General features: G+C 41.6%; 2 protein-coding genes and 1 pseudogene across 4 annotated transcripts in view; 2 read left to right on the forward strand and 1 right to left on the reverse strand.

Moving 5' to 3' along the window:
* The window catches only part of LOC139559515 (very long chain fatty acid elongase 1-like), a 25627-nt gene extending 25388 nt beyond the window's left edge, over positions 1-239 (reverse strand). Inside the window, exon 1 of one of the 2 annotated variants that reach the window (XM_071375587.1) lies at positions 1-239. The gene's annotated coding sequence lies outside the window, so the exon portion shown is untranslated. The other variant, XM_071375586.1, reaches the window with a different exon arrangement.
* LOC139560007 (kinocilin-like) overlaps positions 1-7195 on the forward strand; it is an 8577-nt pseudogene extending 1382 nt beyond the window's left edge.
* An 8008-nt stretch (positions 7196-15203) lies between these two features.
* On the forward strand, positions 15204-20467 carry LOC139559886 (transmembrane protein 275-like). Of its 2 annotated transcripts, XR_011671840.1 has the most exons (3): positions 15204-15771; positions 16843-17671; positions 17801-20467. XR_011671840.1 is itself a non-coding variant. In XM_071376322.1 (2 exons), the coding sequence occupies exon 2, from the start codon at positions 16991-16993 to the stop codon at positions 17606-17608; it is 618 nt and encodes a 205-aa protein (XP_071232423.1). In that variant the 5' UTR covers positions 15205-15771; positions 16843-16990; the 3' UTR covers positions 17609-20467. The 2 variants fall into 2 exon arrangements, 1 of the variants encoding a protein (XP_071232423.1); XM_071376322.1 differs by having other exon boundaries at positions 15205-15771; positions 16843-20467.
* Positions 20468-21498: the final 1031 nt, after the last annotated feature.

The raw sequence follows: 21498 nt of genomic DNA on the forward strand, positions 1-21498 counted from the left end.
CTGAGGTTTTGTAGGCTGTGTATGTGAACTCGCTCCAGGGTTGCGGTGCAGAAGCCCTGGCCAAGCCCCATTAATTGGCCCGCAGTGAACTTTTCTAATTATTTCTTGGTAATTGTCAAACTTTTTTTCGACACTGAAACGCTCGAGCTGTCACTGCGCGCTTAGGTCAAACTGAAGGGTGTGTAGCCTACATCACAATCCCTCCTCTGACCAGAAGGTTATGCTGTGTACCACGTGTTGCTCCCTTCATATGCCTTCCATTTCTAGTATAAGCGTGCCAGGTTAATGGATTATATAAGGTTATCATGGAATTGTAATAGAAGTAACATTTAAATAATCAAGATTCAATGTTTGATATAGGTGTTAAATACTATACGTTTGGTCAATGATGCTTGTACAAATGTCCCAGAATGTAGATTTGTTCTCTACCTCAAATATCTTAAAAGTAGATCCTAATCAGTTATTAAATGGTTTGTTTACCTATACAGTTAGTGGTCATTGTGTATTGCCCCCCACATTGCTCCTCAGCCAATTTATAGCCAATCACCAGGGAGAACAGAGGAAAATGTCCAAGGTTTTGCATGTCATCAGTGTTGGGTTGATCTGCTTTCAGGTTGAGGGAACTGATTATTGACAGTGACTTGGCCTAATAATTTTAAATCCACGCCAGTCATCTTTGTTGTCCATCCCCTGCTACAGAGACAGGCCTAGATGACCATTCACTGAGACAACATTTCCACAACATTAATTTGATGTAGCTCCACTGCACATCTTTAATGAACCTCTAAATTGTTGCTCTGACCATGTTGATGTATTTTATTCCCCACCCTATATATATATTCAGATATGTTTCACGTGTTCCATAATTTATTTTACACAATCCTAATGCCTTTGTATTATACAAGGGAACACACATTTTTCCACAATAGTGTGAAACTCTTATTTCTCTCTCTCTCTCTCTCTTTCTCTCTCTCTCACTCACTCACTCACTCACTCACTCACTCACTCACTCACTCACTCACTCACTCACACGCACACAGTTGTTTCTTAAAATGTTTAATGACCCTGTCACATTGTTACAAAGTAATATACTGTCTGGAAAGCAAACATGTCTTTCAAGCACCAGGATATTACCACAAGGCATTAATATTAGATGTTACGATTAAAGGGAAAAAAAGGAAAAAATATGCAGCTTGAACAGGAAATGTGTCACTGTTATTTCCCTCCCGATAACTTAATTTGTTACCCAACTCGCCGGTGTTAATTCCGTTCACCCTCAGCTCCCTCTGTTGCCATGGATATGCTATTCCTATGGCAACTACGGATCTTTGTGGATGGCCTCGGGCCTCGACCACAGAGGACTCTCAGAACCTTTCAGTACATTCCCTTCTAGCTCACAGACACTAGCAGTGGCAGTGTTCTCTTATCCTCTATATCTTTCTTTATTTCTTTCTCTTTATTTCTTTCTCTCTCTCTCTCTCTCTCCTCCCTTTCTCTCTCTCTCCTCTCACTCTCTTTCTCTCTCTCCTCCCTTTCCCTCTCTCTCCTCTCACTCTCTTTCTCTCTCTCCTCCCTTTCCCTCTCTCTCCTATCACTGTCTTTCTCTCTCTCTTCCCTTTCCCTCTCCTCTCACTCTCTTTCTCCCTCTCCTCCCTTTCCCTCTCTCTCCTCTCACTCTCTCTCTTTCTCTCTCTCCTGCTTGTCTTTTGCGTAATCACAAGCATTCTGTTACCTTAATCTCAGTGCACATTCCACATGTCAGCCAGGGTCTCGAGAGCTGTAGGCAATGTGACTGTGCATTTATGCTTCATGACACCCAGCCTTTATTACAGAAGCCTCCCATTGTACCACAGGGAGGGGACCTACAGAGGCTCTGTGACCACTCACAGTTTAGTCCTAATTACCATCCCTGACTGAGCCATCAGTGGTCTAAGTATTCCTGTGGGGGAGGGGGAGGTAGAGGCACTTGTGATCAGATTAGTAGAGTAGTTTGCATACCCCTGTCTTGAGGGTGAATGAATGAATGAAACAGGCTTTTTAAATTTTCAGTGGCAAAGGGAAACCAGAGCCATGTCTTTAATGATGAATGAGGAGTATTGAAGCAGGCCAGAGCAGAGACACTGCCTGGCTGCCAGAGAAAGTGGTCCTGTGTCAGTGAGAGTAAGAGTGGCGGTGAGTACTTGCATCCAGTGTTGCTGCTGACACAGGTGCTACAGTTGGGTCAGAATCTGAAGGCTAGGTTAGGTCCAGTCTCTGACAGTCCTAGTCCCTCTGTGTGCCTGGGGCCTTAGGCGGGTGGTGACCAGGTGGGGGGTCTCCTCTCCACCTGCCGGATGAACAGGGTCAGCATACCATGGTCTGCGGGTGGGCTTGGCCCTGCTCAGCATCGTGGCAGGGTGCATCATCATCGGGTGTCAAGGGAGTGTGATGCAGATGCCGTAGGAGGAATCTTCATGGGTGCAGGAGGGCTGGGTAAGTACATCCAGGACTACACCTATTCTTTGGTTTTTCTTAGTGCAATGCAATGTGCTATGCAAAACGTGCTATACAAAAAGTGCTATGCAGCATTTCATTGGTACTTGCAGGGCATAACATTGCAAGAGGCATGCAAACATTATTTATAGCTAAAATATATGCCTACAGATATTTACTGGTAGCTTATTCAGTTCAGAAACTAGTTCATCTTTGATGGTGAAACCACCAGTAGGCTTTTCCCCCAATATATTAACACTTCATGCAAACGTAATGTACTCTCTATTAATCTCTGTGGTCTATCTTTACAATATTTACACTGTAAACTGTAACTGCGGGATTTTATACTGCATTGTTGGAACGTCAGACATTTTTATCTCTATCCTAAGGTGTCATATGGGTCTAAGAGGTCATACTTTCTCAGATGTACAAGGCCTGCTGCAATGTCTAATATTTGCCAAGACCTGTACAAGACTGTGAATGATCATTGGGCCATGCCATTTTCCATCCACTTCATTCGAAAACACACCCGGGGATCGTTTGATCCGCTGGCGTAATCTAAGACAGTTGATAGCAGCATGGGGAGCAGGGTATTCCACTCAACCCAGGAGACTATGAGAAGTGCAGTGTCCGAGAGAAGAAAACAAGTGGCCGGCTTTTGATCTACACTGACTGCTGAGTATGTCATTCAAAGTCAACTTTGAACTCTGCATTTTGTTGTTGATATGATCATCCCAAACTGTAGGGTATTTTCCTTGTAATAAAAGAACAACGTATTGCTTTTAAACAAAGCAATAGGGTAGTAATTAATTCCTCAAATAGTTGTAGACATTTTGTATGGAGAAATAAAGTACACAGACAACCCCTTATGTCCCACGATGGGACTTTCCCCATTCATTCACTGCAGAATCTAAATGTCCTGAGGTGCAGGTGTCCGCATATTATTTGCTCCGAAGAGTACAATTGCAATCCAAGTAAGCTATGCCTGTGGCTATAAACTGAATGAACCCAACTGTTCTTGCGAAGATCTTTTCGCTCCTGTTGCAGCCTGGCGACTGGTGAGATGTTCTGGCAGCATAGACATGCGTGTGCGTCACACACAGCCACACAGCCACCCTCAGGACCAGCCACTGTTTAATGGCAGCTCTCTCTGTGGCTCAGAACGGAAATCAATAAGTGTGTTCAGCCTGCCTGCCTCAGGGTAGCTGGAGCTGTTTAGATGCATTCACAACTCCTAGTGGACTCCTGAGACTGAAAGAGCGTCTGGGCTAATAAAGTTAGTAAAGGAAAATCCACTTATCAAAAAAGAGTCTGTGAATACATTCAATTAAAACATTAAACAAAAGCAAAAATAAATTAAAAAACATTATTTTTCAGAACATCATGAGAATTGGAGAAAGAACATAATTGTATAGAACATGTTTGTACCAGTAGGCTAACCATCATGTGGTAGCTCATTTGTAGTTGAGTAGCACAAGATGGGAATCTGGCCTATTTTTTTTTACACTGAGCACACTGCTCATAAACATCCATATAAGTCAAAATGTTTATTAAAAACACTTAAAATTAAGTTAGTAGCTTATATCTGTATTCTTTTCCAGGCCTCCTCATCTCTGTCTTCCCCTCCATAAGAGCCTGGCTCAACATGAACAACATTCTCCCCACCTTGGGTAAGTCATCAATGTCTCCCATTTTTTTGACATCAAGGTAATCCATCTGCAATGAGTTTATTTACTTTTTTTGTGAACATAATTTCCCCTTCCCTGCACAGGAAACTTCAGAGTGCATCCTATGCTGCCAACCCTCCTGGCCCTGAGCAACCTGCAGAGACATTGAAACGAGAAGGTAAATGTCAGATGGCCATGTTTGTAGTTTTTAGTCAATTGCTGTAGTCACCAGTATTGTGGTCAGTTATAGTTTGAAGTCATACAATTCATTGGATAGAATAAAAACTTTATTAAAAACTAAAGGGCAATTTCTAAGTTCTAAGTAAAAGGCCTTATAACTCTTCAGGCTGGGCCAGACAGGACATGATAATAAACTCTGCCAGGAGAGTGTGTGACGAAAGAGCATGCCCATTACATTAGAAAATACTCATCACACTCTCTCCTTTATACTCTTTGATGAGATGGAGATTACTTTGAACAGCAGCAATTGGGCTGGAGAGAACTATGTCTGAAGGATGCTGCACAGGCACCACAGTCACTTACCATAGCAGTTTGTCTATTCTATAATAGAATGATGTGGAGAGATGGCTAGACTAAGTTGTATAAGCTACAGACAGCTAAGGCCAGCCAAACACTGCATAGCCAGTAGTGTTTATTAGGTTACAATGACCTTTACAAGTGGTCATTTCTCAGACAGGCATGAACTGATAATGCATATTGTATTCACATTGTATTAATGTGCACACATAATTCACTTCAGGTAGTGGTTTTATAACAGTATGCTTCATAGATACTCTCATTGTTCAATGTGACCCAGAGGTTGTTGTGTTCCGTTCTCTGAAAGTGACTCAGAGCCAGCTGAATCTAGAGGGCTCTAAGAGCCGGGTAGGGACATTTGTTGACGCCGGACCAATCGCTGAGGCCTCCACAGATGAGGGGTGAGATATGACAGACAGATGGACGGACACACACACGCACACACACACATACACACTCAAACTTTATCATATTTGAAATATACATGTACATTTTAGTTTCACAGTGTGGGAATCCCTTGGGTTGTGAATATAATCAGTGTTTTTATTTCATACATCAGCTGATGATGCCTAGCTAACAGCCACTCCGGAGTAATGGAATGATTTGGATTGCAGCCTGCTTGGATGTATGATGCTATGCGCCTGCCTGCTTCTCTCACACTCAGTTCTCAGTTCAGAGAGGTTTTTGATAGTCTCTGCTGGGACCAGATTAATGTAATGGCATCATATAAACTCTAAAGTATTGTGTTTGTGAGATTGGTCTGTGAGATGAGTCAGGGGCACTGGCAGACTCACCTTGCTTTGTGTTGCCACTACCATGACCTTCTCATGACAACATTTTGCTATAATGAACAGTGAGGATAATAGCAGAGGACACACGGTATTACATCTAAATTATAAGGCAACAGTAAGAATATAGAGCTTACTGTCGATGGAGAAAATTAAACAAGTTAAGCATTGAAGCATATAAAACATTCGGGTTGTTCCATGAATAGAGTACATTTTGCGTCCCTTTGACATTTTGACTTGAAATTGTGTACCAATATCGAATTTTAAAAGCCTGTTATATTAAATTAAGTTCCCTTTAATATAAGCCACTTGGAAAATGCAATAAATCAGATTTTTGTTATGAATAAAGACTTTTCTTTGTCCCTTTCGACTTTTAGGAAGATTTTAACCCACTTAATCCCAAAATGTTTTCCCCATCATTGTTAAACCCGAGATATGTTTCTGCTTTGACAAAGTCTTTTCTAGGGATAATTATTTAATTAATGTGATAAGTGATTAATTTACGTCTGTCCCTCAAGGTCAACCCTGTTACGTGAACTGAACTCTTGTTTTATTATGGTGAAACAAATTTTTTTTTTTTTAAGAAACATTAAACATATAATAGTTAAAAGCAGGTGAGCCGTTTCTACTCTTTTTGGCCATTTTTGGGTGTTTTGTGGTGGAAAACTGAGTGCTTCGAGCATAACCTGTCAACTCTGTTACCCATAGATAGGCAGGCTATAAACCCATAGATAGACAGGCTAGAAGTATTTCAACAATAAATAAAAATGTGTGAAGCTTGCATTGAATTTCCCCGTCACAAGGGGATTCATGGCTGATTTAGGGTGTGTTCGTAAATTCAATCTGGAGTGCCACTCAGAGTGCACACTGGGTGTTCGTAAAGTCAGTGTTGTCAGAGTGTTCAGAGAGCACACTGGATGCTCTGGCCGAGTAGGGTTGATCAGAGTGTTCTGACCTCACAACGTCAGTCAAGCACCCAAGCAAAGTAGTTAACGTTGGCTAGATTGCTAGCTACTCCCAGACACAAACGAGATAACACCTCACTCTGACCATTTTACTCGCCCTAGCAGAGCTGGTTAGGCTGTTTTCATGTTATAGAGCTTTGGGGACTGTAACTGTGCTGCTGGCAACAATTGAATTACGTTTTTTTTGCCGACCTTTAATGACACCGGGCCATATTCAACCGGTGTTGAGCTTTTGTAAATTAATCAGTTATTCCCTGCTCTGGCACACTCAGACAAGAGTGCTCTGAAATAGGAGTAGATAGCCACAGTGAATTTACAAATGTACCCTAAAGATGAAAACCCAAACCCTGTTACGGTCAACACTGTTTCTTTAATGGCACTTTATTTGCACTTACTATAGTATATCTTTTTTTCACTCCTTTAGATGAGAAAACATGTTTTTAATTAGGTTGAGCATGTGCTGTTTTTGACCAAGTTACACTAGGCAAAATGTACTCTATTCGTGGAATGAGCCATTAGCATTGCTATCTAACAAATATATACTTTCATAGATTGTGTATTTGATGTGCATTCTTTCTATTTAAAAAAGTATCAGATCCAGTTCAGTACAGAGAACCAATATGCGTGTTCTGTCTCCTTAGCCAGAGCCCCACATTTTTAGCTTGCCTGTTTTGCATGTTATTTTTGCATTAATACGTGTCACATATCAGTTTGCAAACAATGTAAAAAAAATATATCATTCAGTTAATAAAACCGCATACAAACATGGTCTCTTTTTTGTTTTCTTGAGTAAGACAACTCCAAAATGCAGTTGTTTCAGCCTAGCTCAATGCTTTCTGTGGTGGTGGAGCAAGCCAGCAGAAAATACGGAACGTTGCGCTGTGATTAGCTCAATGTTATGTTACTCATGGGGACAATACGTCTGTAACGTCTGCTTCCAACTCCCACTCTCAAACACATAGATCCCCTGAACGCAGCTCACTCTCCAGATCCCAATCACCTGAATTCTGATCATCTGTTCACACACCTGTATGTCATTATCATACACTATTTAGTTCAGTTCTTTGCACACCATCATTGTGAGGTATTGTATGTTTTGTGATGCACGTCTATTTGAATCCTCCCGCGTATGATGCCTTTTGCCAATTTCCTGCCTGTACTTTAGCCTATTGGATTTCCTTTTATCAACCAATTGCCTGATCTCCTGGACAACGTTACTAGCCTTTTCCCTGCCTGTACTGTTGTCTTTCTGGACCCCCTGTGTATGACCTTCTGCCTGCCCCTGGAACCAGCTACCTGCCTCCACCTGTGGTCCTTTACAAATAAACACCTGCTGCGCCCTGGGCTTGAAACCAGCTCTCTGTCTCCCATCGTGTTCATTACAACGGTAGAGCTAGAAAATTCTAGCCCATGGGTGCTGCCATAGAGTTACATTAGAAGTGCCCATCCAAGAAGGCTTAAGGTCATTGGCCACGGATAAAATGACGTTAAATCACGATATACTGTATGTACAGTAGCTTTGATTGGACTGATCATGTCAACGTCCTACTTTCAATATCTTAGCTAGCAGTGATCATCATGAATCAAGTTGACAATCTACTGGGAAATCCTTTTTTATCCTTGTCATATGAAGAGAAATAACGAGAAATTATAGGTAAAATGTATCTGTGCTCATCGGCCATTGGACAAGAACATTACACAAGTTGGATATCGCAAATTCAAGAATGAGTGGTTTGGAAGGAATCAGTGACAGTGGCTAACTGAAAGCATTGCAAGGCAATCACTAGCGTGCTATTCAGTGGAGTGGCTTTGTGGTCCCAAATCTGGGATTAAGGGTCTCTTTTCCAAGTTTAAAATGATAAACATTCAACATTGGCCGTGCAGTCAATGAAGCATGATTTGTGCCGGACTCAAAACAACTGTTAACTCGGAACTGCGAGAACTTGACTTCAGTGAGTTCAAGACAACTGGGAAGTCAGGAATAAATGAGCTCAGACTGGGAAAATACGTTTTGAACGGTCATCCAACTCGTAATTGTAAATCTGGCCTCTTTCTAGAGCTACGACCTGAAGCTCAATGAAGTCATCATGATTCGACCTTGTTTTATTCTGAGTTCCCAGTTGTTTTGAAAGCACCATAAATCCATAGAATGCCAGACTTTGATGACAAAATTTGCCCACGAAGGACCGCCGCGCTCAAGTGTTCAAGTGAGCACAGCACAAGTTGTATTGTATGCTGCTGCATAAATTATGTAATATGCCAGGGAGATATGTATACTGTAGCTAAGAAAGTAATACTAAGTGTATGTTGTGTAGTAAGATGTTAGTAGCCCATATGCCTCACCCTAATAATTTGGTCTATTTTCCCCTCTTAATTTAGCCTACTGTTCTGACTTGGTGGTGCACGTGTAGCCTATAACCTGTTTTAGAGAAATGTAGTCATCGAATATTGTAAGAGCTTTCATTGTCTGCTTATATGCCCCCTTTATTTATCCTACAGTACAGTTCTGACTTGCTGTACAGGGAGAACATTGTAAGAATGGTCCATGTTCTGAATATTGTCACTGTACATTTCAAAAGTGCTAAACAAATGATTAAAGTGACCATGTCCGTCCTAGCTCGCTCATTAATATCTTAATTGAAATTAATGATTGCCTCTTATCCGCTTGTCGTCCCCTTATGCCGTAGTTTGTACATCTCAACTGTCATTAGAAGCCACATTTGTTTAAGCAAGTCAGCCATATCAGCTATGTTTTTTAAAAGCAGTAAATGAGGCTGAATGAATTGTTTCGCTGCCAGACAAGGCTCCGCTGATAGCCAGGTGTAGCAGTGGTAAGGTGTTGGGACAGCTTTATGTAGGCTCTAACAGTTTGTGGGTACCGCTTGTCACCGTTATTGTGCAATTAACGTATTGTTTAGTGTTGTGTTGTGTAGTGGCTTTGCTGGCATGCATCCCATGTTTTTTTCTTTGCCCCACCAAGATTTACATGCTAAAATTAACACTGATTCCTTGTCATAACCAAGCAATCAAGTTGCGCCCAGATGCTGTTGCCATGGTAACCAAGATCCCAGATTCCATTCATCATCTGACTCTGTCATTCACCAACCTTGCAGGGCATGCATGTCTAATCCAGTTAGACACACACAGACATCCATGCACATTTTCACACATTATAATTTACAATGAGCTAGGCAATCTTTCCTAAAACCCACACTATTCTGTTGCAGGACATCCTCAGACATGCCAGACATCTTGTCCAGGCAGAAGTTAAAGCAGCCCCTCCCTGATCCAGACCTCCCATAAATTGTTTTTATAGCAGACAGCACAAATCCAATATCTCCTGCTCACCTACTCACACTTGGACTCAATTGGACTTCACAAGCTGGTAAATCGGATGTTCATTTAATTCCACAGTACAGTTCAGAAGCTACAGTGTGCCTTCTCTTAACTATCCAGAGGAATAAACAGTATTTTTTTCTAAAATCTCTTGTTTTATTAGCAATATTATTATTATCCTATACCTACAGTTGAAGTCGGAAGTTTACATACACCTTAGCCAAATACATTTAAAATCAGTTTCACAATTCCTGACATTTAATCCTAGTAAACATTCCCTGTCTTAGGTCAGTTAGGATCACCACTTATTTTAAGAATGTGAAATGTCAGAATAATAGTAGAGAGAATGATTTATTTCAGCTTTTATTTATTTCATCACATTCCCAGTGGGTCAGAAGTTTACATACACTCAATTAGTATTTGGTAGCATTGCCTTTAAATTGTTTAACTTGGGTCAAACGTTTCGGGTAGTCTTCCACCAGCTTCCCACAGCAAGTTGGGTGAATTTTGGCCCATTCCTCCTGACAGAGCTGATGTAACTGAGTCAGGTATGTAGGCCTCCTTGCTAGCACACGCTTTTTCAGTTCTGCCCACACATTTTCTATAGGATTGAGGTCAGGACTTTGTTGTCCTTAAGCCATTTTGCCACAACTTTGGAAGTATGCTTGGGGTCATTGTCCATTTGGAAGACCCATTTGCGACCAAGCTTTAACTTCCTGACTGATGTCTTGAGATGTTGCTTCAATATATCCACATAATTTTCCTACCTCATGATGCCATCTATTTTGTGAAGTGCACCAGTCCCTCCTGCAGCCAAGCACCCCACAACATAATGCTGCCACCCCTGTGCTTCACGGTTGGGATGGTGTTCTTCGGCTTGCAAGCCTCCCCCTTTTTCCTCCAAACATAACGATGGTCATTATGGCCAAACAGTTCTATTTTTGTTTCATCAGACCAGAGGACATTTCTCAAAAAAGTACGATCTTTGTTCCCATGTGCAGTTGCAAACCATAGTCTGGCTTTTGTATGGTGGTTTTGGAGCAGTGGCTGCTTCCTTGTAGAGCGGCCTTTCAGGCTATGTCGATATAGGACTAATTTTACTGTGGATATAGATACTTTTGTACTTGTTTCCTCCAGCATCTTCACAAGGTCCTTTGCTGTTGTTCTGGGATTGATTAGCACTTTTCGCACCAAAGTACTTTCATCTCTAGGAGACAGAACGTGTCTCCTTCCTGAGCAGTATGACGGCTGTGTGGTCCCATGGTGTTTATACTATTGCTTGTACAGATGAACGTGGTACCACCAGGCGTATGGAAATTGCTCCCAAGGATGAACCAGACTTGTGGAGGTCTACAATTTTTTTTCTGAGGTCTTGGCTGATTTCTTTTGATTTTCCCATGATGTCAAGCAAAGAGGCATTGAGTTTGAAGGTAGGCCTTGAAATACATCCACAGGTACACCTCCAATTGACTCAAATTATGTCAATTAGTGTCACGTTCGTTGATGGAAGAATCAGACCAAGGTGCAGCGTACATCATTTATTTTGATGAACACGAAAAAGCAATAATCTACAACCGAACGTGAAGCTACATGCAGTGCAAAAAGCAACTACACACAAACAAGATCCCACAAACTAAAGGTGGAAAAAAGGCTACCTAAGTATGATCCCCAATCAGAGACAACGATAGAGCTGCCTCTGATTGGGAACCATACCCGGCCAACAAAGAAATAGAAAAACTAGAATGCCCACCCAAATCACACCCTGACCTAACCAAATATAGAATTAAAAAGTCTCTCTAAGGTCAGGGCATGACAATTAGCCTATCAGAAGCTTCTAAAGCCATGACATAATTTTCTGGAATTTTCCAAGCTGTTTTAAGGCACAGGCAACTTAGTGTATGTAACCTTCTGACCCACTGGAATTGTGATACAATGAATTATAAGTGAAATAATCTGTCTGTAAACAATTACTTGTGTAATGCACAAACCTAACCAACTTGCCAAAACTATAGTTTGTTAACAAGAAATTTGTGGAGTGGTTGAAAATTGAGTTTTAATGACTCCAACCTAAGTGTATGTAAACCTCCGACTTCAACTGTATATACTAGTCAGATATATAAGCAAAGAGGTTTCTTGTTCCTCCCTGAAGTGATTTCCCTCACGTTTATATTTGGCATCAACCAAGTAAAATCAACTACTGGATAGTAACTCAGCTCATCACACAAGATAGTGAAATAATCATGTGGTGATTCTGACTATTAGAACCTGACGAGTGAGCCCTTACATATAAATATCTCTCAGACTCTGTAAGGACAAGCTTGATTACAATTTATATTATATTCGCTCACATCTTCTGACTAAAAACCACTCTCTGACATGCTCATGCTCATGCTCATGTAAATTATGTCTGAGTGTTGGAGTGTGCCCCTGGCTTTTCGTAAAAAAATGTAAGTAAAAAAATGTCCCCATCTGATTTGCCTAATATAAGGAATTTGAAATGATTTGTACTTTTACTTTTGATACTTAAGTATATTTAAAACCAATTTTTTTTTTACTTTTACTCAAGTAGTATTTTACTGGGTGACTTTTACTTAAGTCATTTTCTGTTAAGGTATCTTTACTTTTACTCAAGTATGACAATTGGGTACTTTTTCCACCACTGCACACACACGCATGCACACACACACACGCACACACACCAAAATGCACACCTGCATTGAAACGCAATGCATTTATATTCAGGAGAGCTCAGCCAGGCAGTGACTGCTGCATGGGTAGTAGCATGGGGAAAACACAGTGCTCAGATGTATAGCATGATGTGTGCTCTGAGCCTGGAATTGAATAACGAATGCAGTATTGTGTTGGCTTCTTGTCTCGCTGTGAAGATCTTTAAGTCCACAACTTTTTTGTAAATTAGGAGTTTACAATTACATCATGTAAGCTCTATTCGACCTCAATACGTAATTTCATAACAGGAAACTGTTGCTGAAGTTTTTATCTGACCTGGGATAACCAAACCTCTAATGAATGTACAAAGTTTCATTAAGGCTAACTTACACCGTATAGAATAACAAGTTAATTTAAATGCAGGGCCTTTGCTTTCCAGTGCCCTTTTCACTGAATAACAATGCAAATACTTGGAAATTATTTTCCTACTTGCTTAAACGGCCTATGACTCTGCAATACAAGCCTTTAGTTTTTGTTGTCCTAGGTTACCTGGCTAAAATGATTGCTTGCTAGCCTAACTTCCTTACATGGGCAACGATGCGCCAGGCCAGCTAGTTAACATTAGGCTAACGTTACTACATCTAGCTATATGTTGAACTTCCGTCCTCTCAGGCCAGGGGCACAATGTATGAATTTATGGTTGGATCAGAATCACCATAATCATTGGTCAGTACAGAGAATGAAGTAAAACCACAAGTCCAAATCCCGATCTCCATCCATTGCTAATTTAGGAAAGGGATGATTTTAGGTACAGTGGTTCGTTCCTCCTTTAAAAGTTGCGGCACACCCTGCATGCTGCTGCAGCATTCTATGGCATATCATTTAATTGTCAGCTATTTCTTCTGTTACTGCAAGTTATGACCACCAGAGAGCATCTTTGAGAAGCATTTGATAGTATTCCATATTGGCATTACCAGAGAATTTAAAACCTTTTTTGTATTAACATAGTATACGGGATTGATTTGAGGGAATTTGGCTTAATTAATTTGATTAATATTATGGTGTTTCCATTCAGAGAAAAATTGTCAGTTTGTAAATTCAGACCGTTTCGCTCTCGGAGCGCACACTGGATGTTCGGGCCGAGGAGTAGGATTGATTTGAGCATTCTGACCTTACAATGGCAGTCAAGCACCCAAGCTAACGTTGGCTAGCTACTTCCAGACACAAATGAGACCACTCTGACCGTTTACTCGCCCTAGCAGAGCTGGTAAGGCAGTTTTAGTGTTAAGTGTTAATTTAATTACGCTTTTTTCCCGACATTTACTGACACTGTCCATATTCAACCGGTGTTGAGCGCTTGTAAAGTAATTATTCTGCGCTCTGGTACTGAGCGCTCGTAAAGTAATTATTCTGTGCTCTGGTACACTCAGATGAGAGTGCTCTGAAATCCGTGTACATAGTAGGCTTTTGTGGAGCGATGGGTAACGATGCTTCGAGGGTGGCTGTTGTCTATGTGTGCAGAGGGTCCCTGGTTTGAGCCCAGGTAGGGGCGAGGAGCGGGACGGAAGCAAAACTGTTACACGGTCACCATTTTAATCAGGAGAATCTCCTCTTTGTAATTATGTAAGTCTGGGCAGCGAGCTTGTTTGTCATCAATCGCTAGACCAGAAATAGTCAGAAGTTTATATTTTTTCCCTACTTTTTCATTACGCAGACATAAGCACAGTTGACACCATCGAGGTGCGGATGTTTACTTTCTACACAAGTTGTTTTTTTCCAGTTTCGTCCGACGAACAGATTGTTGTGGTAAAATAAAAAGCGATACATGATATTATAACAACTTACATCTGGTTCCACCGTAATGTTTTGTCAGCCACGACACAAGGCAAGGGTGGCTCGCGTCAAAATTCGTCATTGGAACCACTCGATATGATTGGTCATATAAAAACCTTGGGACCTAAATGCATAATGAGTGCTCTAACTCCCCCTTGTGGTGGTCTGGAGCAATGAAGCCGTGACGCTGGGTACCTCTAAGTCCCGCGGTGAAAGCTCTCAACTTTTAAAGGAGGAACCACTGTAGCTAGCTTGCTAGCCACAGGAGGACAACGACACAACGAAATGAAACAATTCAAGTTTTCTGTCAGTGACGTTTGGCTAATGTGATGTGATTGGTGTGAAGCCAAATCCAAACTGGCTTCACTTTACACTTTTTTTGGTGTATCCACCATGTAACCATTCATAGCTGAGCTCACTCTGCTGAATGCTGATTGCCTATTATTTTATACTTTTTTTATACCTTTTTTAGTGAGGGAGGCCAAATGCTTGCTGGCTTCCTTTGCATTGAATGCTAAGGGCGGCAACAATATCATACTCTTTTTGACCAGACAGCATAGATGGGCTACACATACAAAGCATTCGCTTGGATGCTCTCTTGCGAATTGCAGGACATTTATGAAACACAGAAAGAAGAAGGATACATTATTTTGTTTCTTTTTTTCTTTGTATTTTTTGGGGATAGCCTGGAATCCCTTGGCATCCAGGAATATATGCCACTGATCTAAGACCAGGTTTATTTGTTCATGCATGAAAGTGAAGACTAGCCTCCTTGCAATATGTTCAATAATGTAATAGCTTTGCGTAGCTTGTTCCAGCTCCGGGAGCTATCGGAGCTGTCCACAGAGTCCGCTAGCCTCCCCCCAATGCTCTTTCATCAGACACCCACCGCTCCTCCTCCAGTACACCACGTGGAGCGGTGTATATCATAGTGGTGTTGTATGGACACAAGATGCTCATTATCACACATACATATTGTGGTACCCAGTGAGGAGAGGGGGACGTCTCGATGCACTGTGCAAACATCCTACTTGCTATATACCCATCAAAAACATGTGTTGTCAATCACAAGACTGGCGGGATTATGGAAACGCACTCATTATTATTTTCTCTGAAGAGCAGCTCTTAAGTAAAGAAGATGATGACAATATTTGGACAGGTTTTATGTAAGAGAGGTTTATGTATCATAGAATTGTATAGGCTTCATGTATCTGACTGCACAGTCACGTGGACACAACACTCGTCCATATGTCAAGAAGAGCAACGCCTTCACCTGAATGAGCCTCTCTCACAGATGCCCTAACTACGTCGACCGGCCATGGTTGTAATATTTACTATTGATTGGCACACTATGAGGTGCTCAATCTGAAAATCAACTCTTCGGCATATACACGTAGTTCTAACCTGACCATCCGTATGCGAATGGGATTCGGTATGAAAATGCGTATTGGAGATGTAGGCTAATTCTAAAGGAACCTTCAACTATTCTGAACATCAGCACAGAAGGTAAGATGAATCTTGGAAATCAATTAATTTGAACGTTAACGTTATATGCAACAGTTCAGTACAAGGATGAATTTTATCCCTGCGCGCATTCTACAAAAATGCTCAATGCCCAAGCTCAGAAAGGCTATACCAAACATGCCATTTCATTTTCCTGCAGCAATAGGCTAGATAACTAAAATAACCATTATGCGGTTTATAACTGATTCTTTCTTTTTAGGGGGTGTATGTATGATGATGAATGAAAAGGGTATCGTTTCTGGTTGCTACTCAGCAATTAAAACCTTATTCACCCACCAGCCTTGAATGAATGCAGTCACTGTTTAGTACATTTACACACAATATTGTATATTTTATAAAATATAAAAAGACAAGTAATAATGTAATCATTCAGTATGATCATCATTTTAAGAGGTAATATTGGTATGTAGACGAGGCTGTCCTTTCCCAAGTTCACTGACAATTTAGTCACTGGTCAATCAATACCTTGCTAATACCCTGCCACCTCTTGTGCACCCATGCACACTGCATAACCTTTCATTTCAATGTTTATTATTTCCCTCAACACACATATTTTACTTTTAGATATTCATGAACAATAAATATTCATGCATGCGTACTTGGCTCCAGCAAATTATGGTTTACCATTAGCGTAGAGGTTTGTCACGTGTTACCTATGTTGTTGAATTAGGGCCATAAGCCAGAGTAGTGTAATGTGCAGTGAAGCAGGCCCAAAAATGAAATGTGTGAACTGGAGGAGTTGCGGGGGAGTATTTAGTGTTATATGAGCCGAAGCCTTGGTCAAGTGAAGCACGACATGAGCTTTCTCGCCAAGGCCTCTTGATAGGCCTCTTGATAGCATTGTAATTGTGTTTTAGTGCTCAGACCAAGGCTAGAATTATCATCATAATGTCATACATAAACTACAATCATCATTGAATCACTATGGTGCATGAATTACAACCATCATTGAACATGAGTTCTGCATGTCCTTGTCTGTTATTTCCACCTTAGAAACTTGTATAACTGAAAACATATTCAGCTTAAACATTTATATTTCCTACTCTGATTCAGGAGCTTTTACACTGTGAACAATCAACCAGCACAGCCATGGCCTCCCTCTGTGGTCTGTTGCCAAGGGGAACAGTCCTGGCTGAACGATAGATATATATAGAGAAGGAAAGACGGAGAGACAAAGCAGCCTTGAGGTGCAGAGGAAGAGATGGTCGTCACTGACAGGAGTTCGAGCACTCCTGTGCCTAAGAAGCAGGAACCAAAGAAGAAGAAGAGGAAGTCCCGCCCCCATGGCCTGCCCTCCCCGGCGTTGTGCTGCGCATGCGGCCTGTGCATCATGCTGGCAGGCATCAACATCACCCTGGTGGGGGCATTCGCCTTCAGCACCTTGGTGCCCTCTGCCAACCCTCCCATCATCATAGGGCCCATCCTGCTCCTGGTGGCCTTCTCTTTCTTCGGAGCGTGCTGTGTCTGCAGCCGCCTGCCCCCCGCCCAGGGCTCCCGGAGGTCGAAGGTGGGCGGGAGGAGCATGGGGATGATGGGGCGCGGAGGTTTAGCCGGGGGAGCGACGTTTGAGATTGAGACAAGTGAGCACACGTTGCAGGACACCACGGCAGTACAGCTCAGCCCCTCGGCCTCACCGGGGTCATCACGGGCGTCCAGCCCCGAACGGGATGCTCCTCCTGACCCCGCCCCCCCAGGGACCTGCAAGCTCTTCACCATGGAGACCAATGGCCCCACCTCCGCCACGGCCTACTACTCTGCCTCCTCAGACGGGGGAGGGGCTGTGAGGCTCAACCTGCCACGTGATGATATGGCCACCTAGCACAGCTCTGACTAACGCACTGAAGCAAGAGCCTCCTGCCCCAGGGGACTGATGCAAAACTATGTAAATATGAACTAGGTTTGATGATATACAGACAGTGTTTCAGTGTGTCTAGCCATTTTGTGAAGTGCCATTTTTCATGTTTATGAGAAGCTATCAGAGATTTATTGCATTTGTTTTTGTTTTTTCCAGCAGCCAAACAGTAATTAGCATGCAATTCAACATTGAAGGAACGTGGGTGACGGTTTCGTTGGAATTGATGTTCCTACCTCCTCAGAACTGTTCTCTTTAGAATCCTCTCTTAACATACATGGGGCATTATTATAAGCAGTTTCTAACCGGAAAGCAGAATGAGAGAATTTAAGCGTTTTCTCTGTGGCATTTCTGAGGGGTAAAACAAAGTGATGTGTCCCTTTTCTTTGACGGTCTGGACCTCAGTGATTGACATTTCAGCCGATTGCTCTGAAGCAACTTTGTTGTTGTTGCCAGAACTGAAAGGTTTGACACGAAATGGCAATGAGTTTAATGCTATCATTTAAATACTTAGTTATGTTTGACATTACAGTATGTGCTGCTTTGGTCTAAAATTAGATGCAAAGATGGGGTCGCAAGATTTCTTTGCAATATAATCTCAACTGAAAGGATCAGCAACAGAGGACTAAAATGTATTTTTCCTCAATTGTTTCTACAGACAAAACATTATGGATGATATACAGTGTACATCAGTGGTTGGCAACAAGTGGCCTGCGGGCCAAAACTGGGTCGCAAGTGATTTGTTTTTTGGAATCAGAATTTTTACCACAAACATAGAAATGCGCCATTTTCACATACAGTGGCAAGAAAATCCTTTGGAATTACCTGGATTTCTGCATAAATTGGTCATAAAAGTCACAACAATAAACAAACAGTCTGCTTAAACTAATAACAAACAATTATACGTTCTCATGTCTTTATTGAATACACCGTGTAAAAATTCACAGTGTAGGGTGTAAAAAGTATGTGAACCCTTGGATTTAATAACTCGTTGACCCTCCTTTGGCAGCAATAAACTCAACCAACGTTTTCTGTAGTTGCAGATCAGACCTGCACAATGGTCAGGAGGAATTTTGGACCACTTTACGAAACTGTTTCAGTTCAGCGATATTCTTGGGATGTCTGGTGTGAACTGCTTGAGGTCATGCCACAGCATTTTAAATCAGCTTGAGGTCAGGACTCAAGGTATTTTTTCTTCTGTTGAAGCCATTCTGTTGTTGATTTACTTCTGTCTTTTGGGGATGTTGTCCCGTTGCATCACCCAACTTCAGTTGAGCTTCAATTGGCGGACACAGCCTTACATTCTGCAAAATGTCTTGATAAACTTGGGAGTTCATTTTTCCGTCAATGATAGCAAGCTGTCCAGGCCCTGAGGCAGCAATGCAGCCCCAAACCATGATGCTCCCTCCACCATACTTTACAGTCGGGATGAGGTTTTGATGTTGGTGTGCTGTGCCTTTTTTTCTCCACAGTTGTGTGTTCCTTCTAAACAACTCAACCGTAGTTTCATCTGTCCACAGAATATTTTGCCAGAAGCGCTGTGGAACATCCAGGTGTTCTTTTGCGAACTTCAGACCTGCAGCAATTCTTTTTTTGGACAGCAGTGGCTTCTTCCGTGGTGTCCTCCCATGAACACCATTCTTGTTTAGTGTTTTACGTTTCGTAGACTCGTCAACAGAGATAGCATGTTCCAGAGACTTCTGTACGTCTTTAGCTGACACTCTAGGATTCTTCTTAACCTCATTGAGCATTATGCACTGTGCTTTTGCAGTCATCTTTGCAGGGAGGCCACTCCTAGGGAGAGTAGCAGCAGTGCAGAACTTTCTCCATTTATAGACAATATGTCTTACCGTGGACTGATTTTAGAGATACTTTTGTAACCCTTTCCAGCTTTTTGCAAGTCAACAATTCTTAATCTTAGGTCTTCTGAGATCTATTTTGTTTGAGGCATGATTCAGGTCAGGCAATGCTTCTTGTGAATAGAAAACTCTAGGGCAGGGCAGGGCAGCTCTAACCAACATCTCCAATCTCGTCTCATTGATTGGACTCCAATTAGCTTTTGGAAATGTCATTAGCCTAGGGGTTCACCTACTTTTTCCAACCTACACTGTGAATGTTTAAATGATGTATTCAATATCATTTGTGTGTTATTAGTTTAAGCACTCTGTGTTTGTCTATTGTCTATGAAGATCAGATCAAATTTTATGACTAATTTATGCTGAAATCCAGGTAATTCCTAAAGGTTCACATACTTTTTCTTGCCACTATGTTGATGTTGGGGTAGTGCTGGACATGATTAATATGAAGTCGAAAATGTTTGACATGTTCCGTTAGGTATAGCCCTATGTCTAACATGGACAGCACACCAAGATCCAAAAGGCTTTAATATTGATTCAAAAGATTGAACATGCTTTGATTTTCTATACAGAATAAACAACTTCTTTCTTGAACTGCATTGTTGGTTAAGGGCTTGTAAGTAGCATTTCACGGTATGGTCTACACCTGTTGTATTTGGCGCATGTGACAAAAAGTTTGATTTGAACTAGAGTTTACCATGTCCCCAGCCAAGTATTTTGACATAGCCTAATATTTGTATTTCATGTGAGTAAAGTCAACTCCCCCTCCCCCTACAGGGAGTGGGCTTGTTGTAAATGTGTGTAGTGTCAAGATGTATGTAAACTATCAATGTTGGCCATGTATTTCAAAATGTATTCTGTTTTGATAACATCTTTAACAATGTCTTTTTTTGAAAATTACATTTACTTAATTTGGTAACAATACATGTGATACTACTAAAATATCAATAAAATACATGCTCATATAAAATGGATCACAAAGAGAGTTTGTTGAAGTAAACTGCATGAAAAAATATTTCTCAAAAGATGTGCAAAAAAACCATTCCTCTGATGGATGCACAGGTGGTGGCTGTTTGTACGTCACCGGTGACTGCGGCTGCGTCTGTTCTTGCTTCTGCTGCGATGACTGGTTGTCTGTGAAACGGTGGCTCTTTTCAGACTGTCTTTGGGGTTCCTTGAGGTGAAGACATCTCCATGTCCCTTCTGGTTTACATCCTTGTCAGACTATAGATGGTCCAGTCATTTTCTGTGTCTTTGTTCAAGCTATGTGTCCAGGTCCAGCCTCTTCCTTAGTGTCTTGGTCCTCTGTCTGGTTAAGGTACAGCACAGAGATGGGGCCACTGTAGATGCTAATGCACCTCTGACCACCTCTGATGTCTGCGCGCCTTGGCAGTACTTGGGAGCTGGTCATTTTGGAGAGGCAACCATATGCCCTTTCTTCTCTTCCCCCTGATGATGAACTTTAAGAATTGTCTCCAGAGCTTCCTCAGCTGTTTGATTAGACTGAACAGACTGACCACCAAACACCAGGATCACTCCTATCATGTAGATCCCTCAAACTCAACTCTGGACCTCAAAGCCAGATCCACTGCATTGTTTCATTGTTCTCCTCTAATCAGGGACTGATTTAGACCTGGGACATCAGGTGTGTGCAATTAATTATCAGGTAGAACAAAAAACCAGCAGGCTCCAGACCTCGTAGAGTAAGAGTTGAGTACCCCTGATGTAGATGATGTAAAAGATCAGGAAGCTGAGACCGCATTTGCAGAGAGTCACCCTCGCTGTATCAGGTTGGCAAATAGCATCAACCTTCAGAGCAGGAAAGAGTGACTAAGCATTTAAAAGAGCATATAACATTTCCATCAAGAATGGTGAGCAAATTACTTGTGCTATCAGCCTGGAAACGTTTCTTTCGAATGTCAACTGAAACCAGTATTCTACGATTTCAACTGTAAACAAGAAGTCTTGTCCATAGTGACATTTTGACATCCTAATATATTT

This window comes from Salvelinus alpinus, chromosome 30 (assembly GCF_045679555.1).
Source record: "Salvelinus alpinus chromosome 30, SLU_Salpinus.1, whole genome shotgun sequence".
NCBI classification, from domain to species: domain Eukaryota; kingdom Metazoa; phylum Chordata; class Actinopteri; order Salmoniformes; family Salmonidae; genus Salvelinus; species Salvelinus alpinus.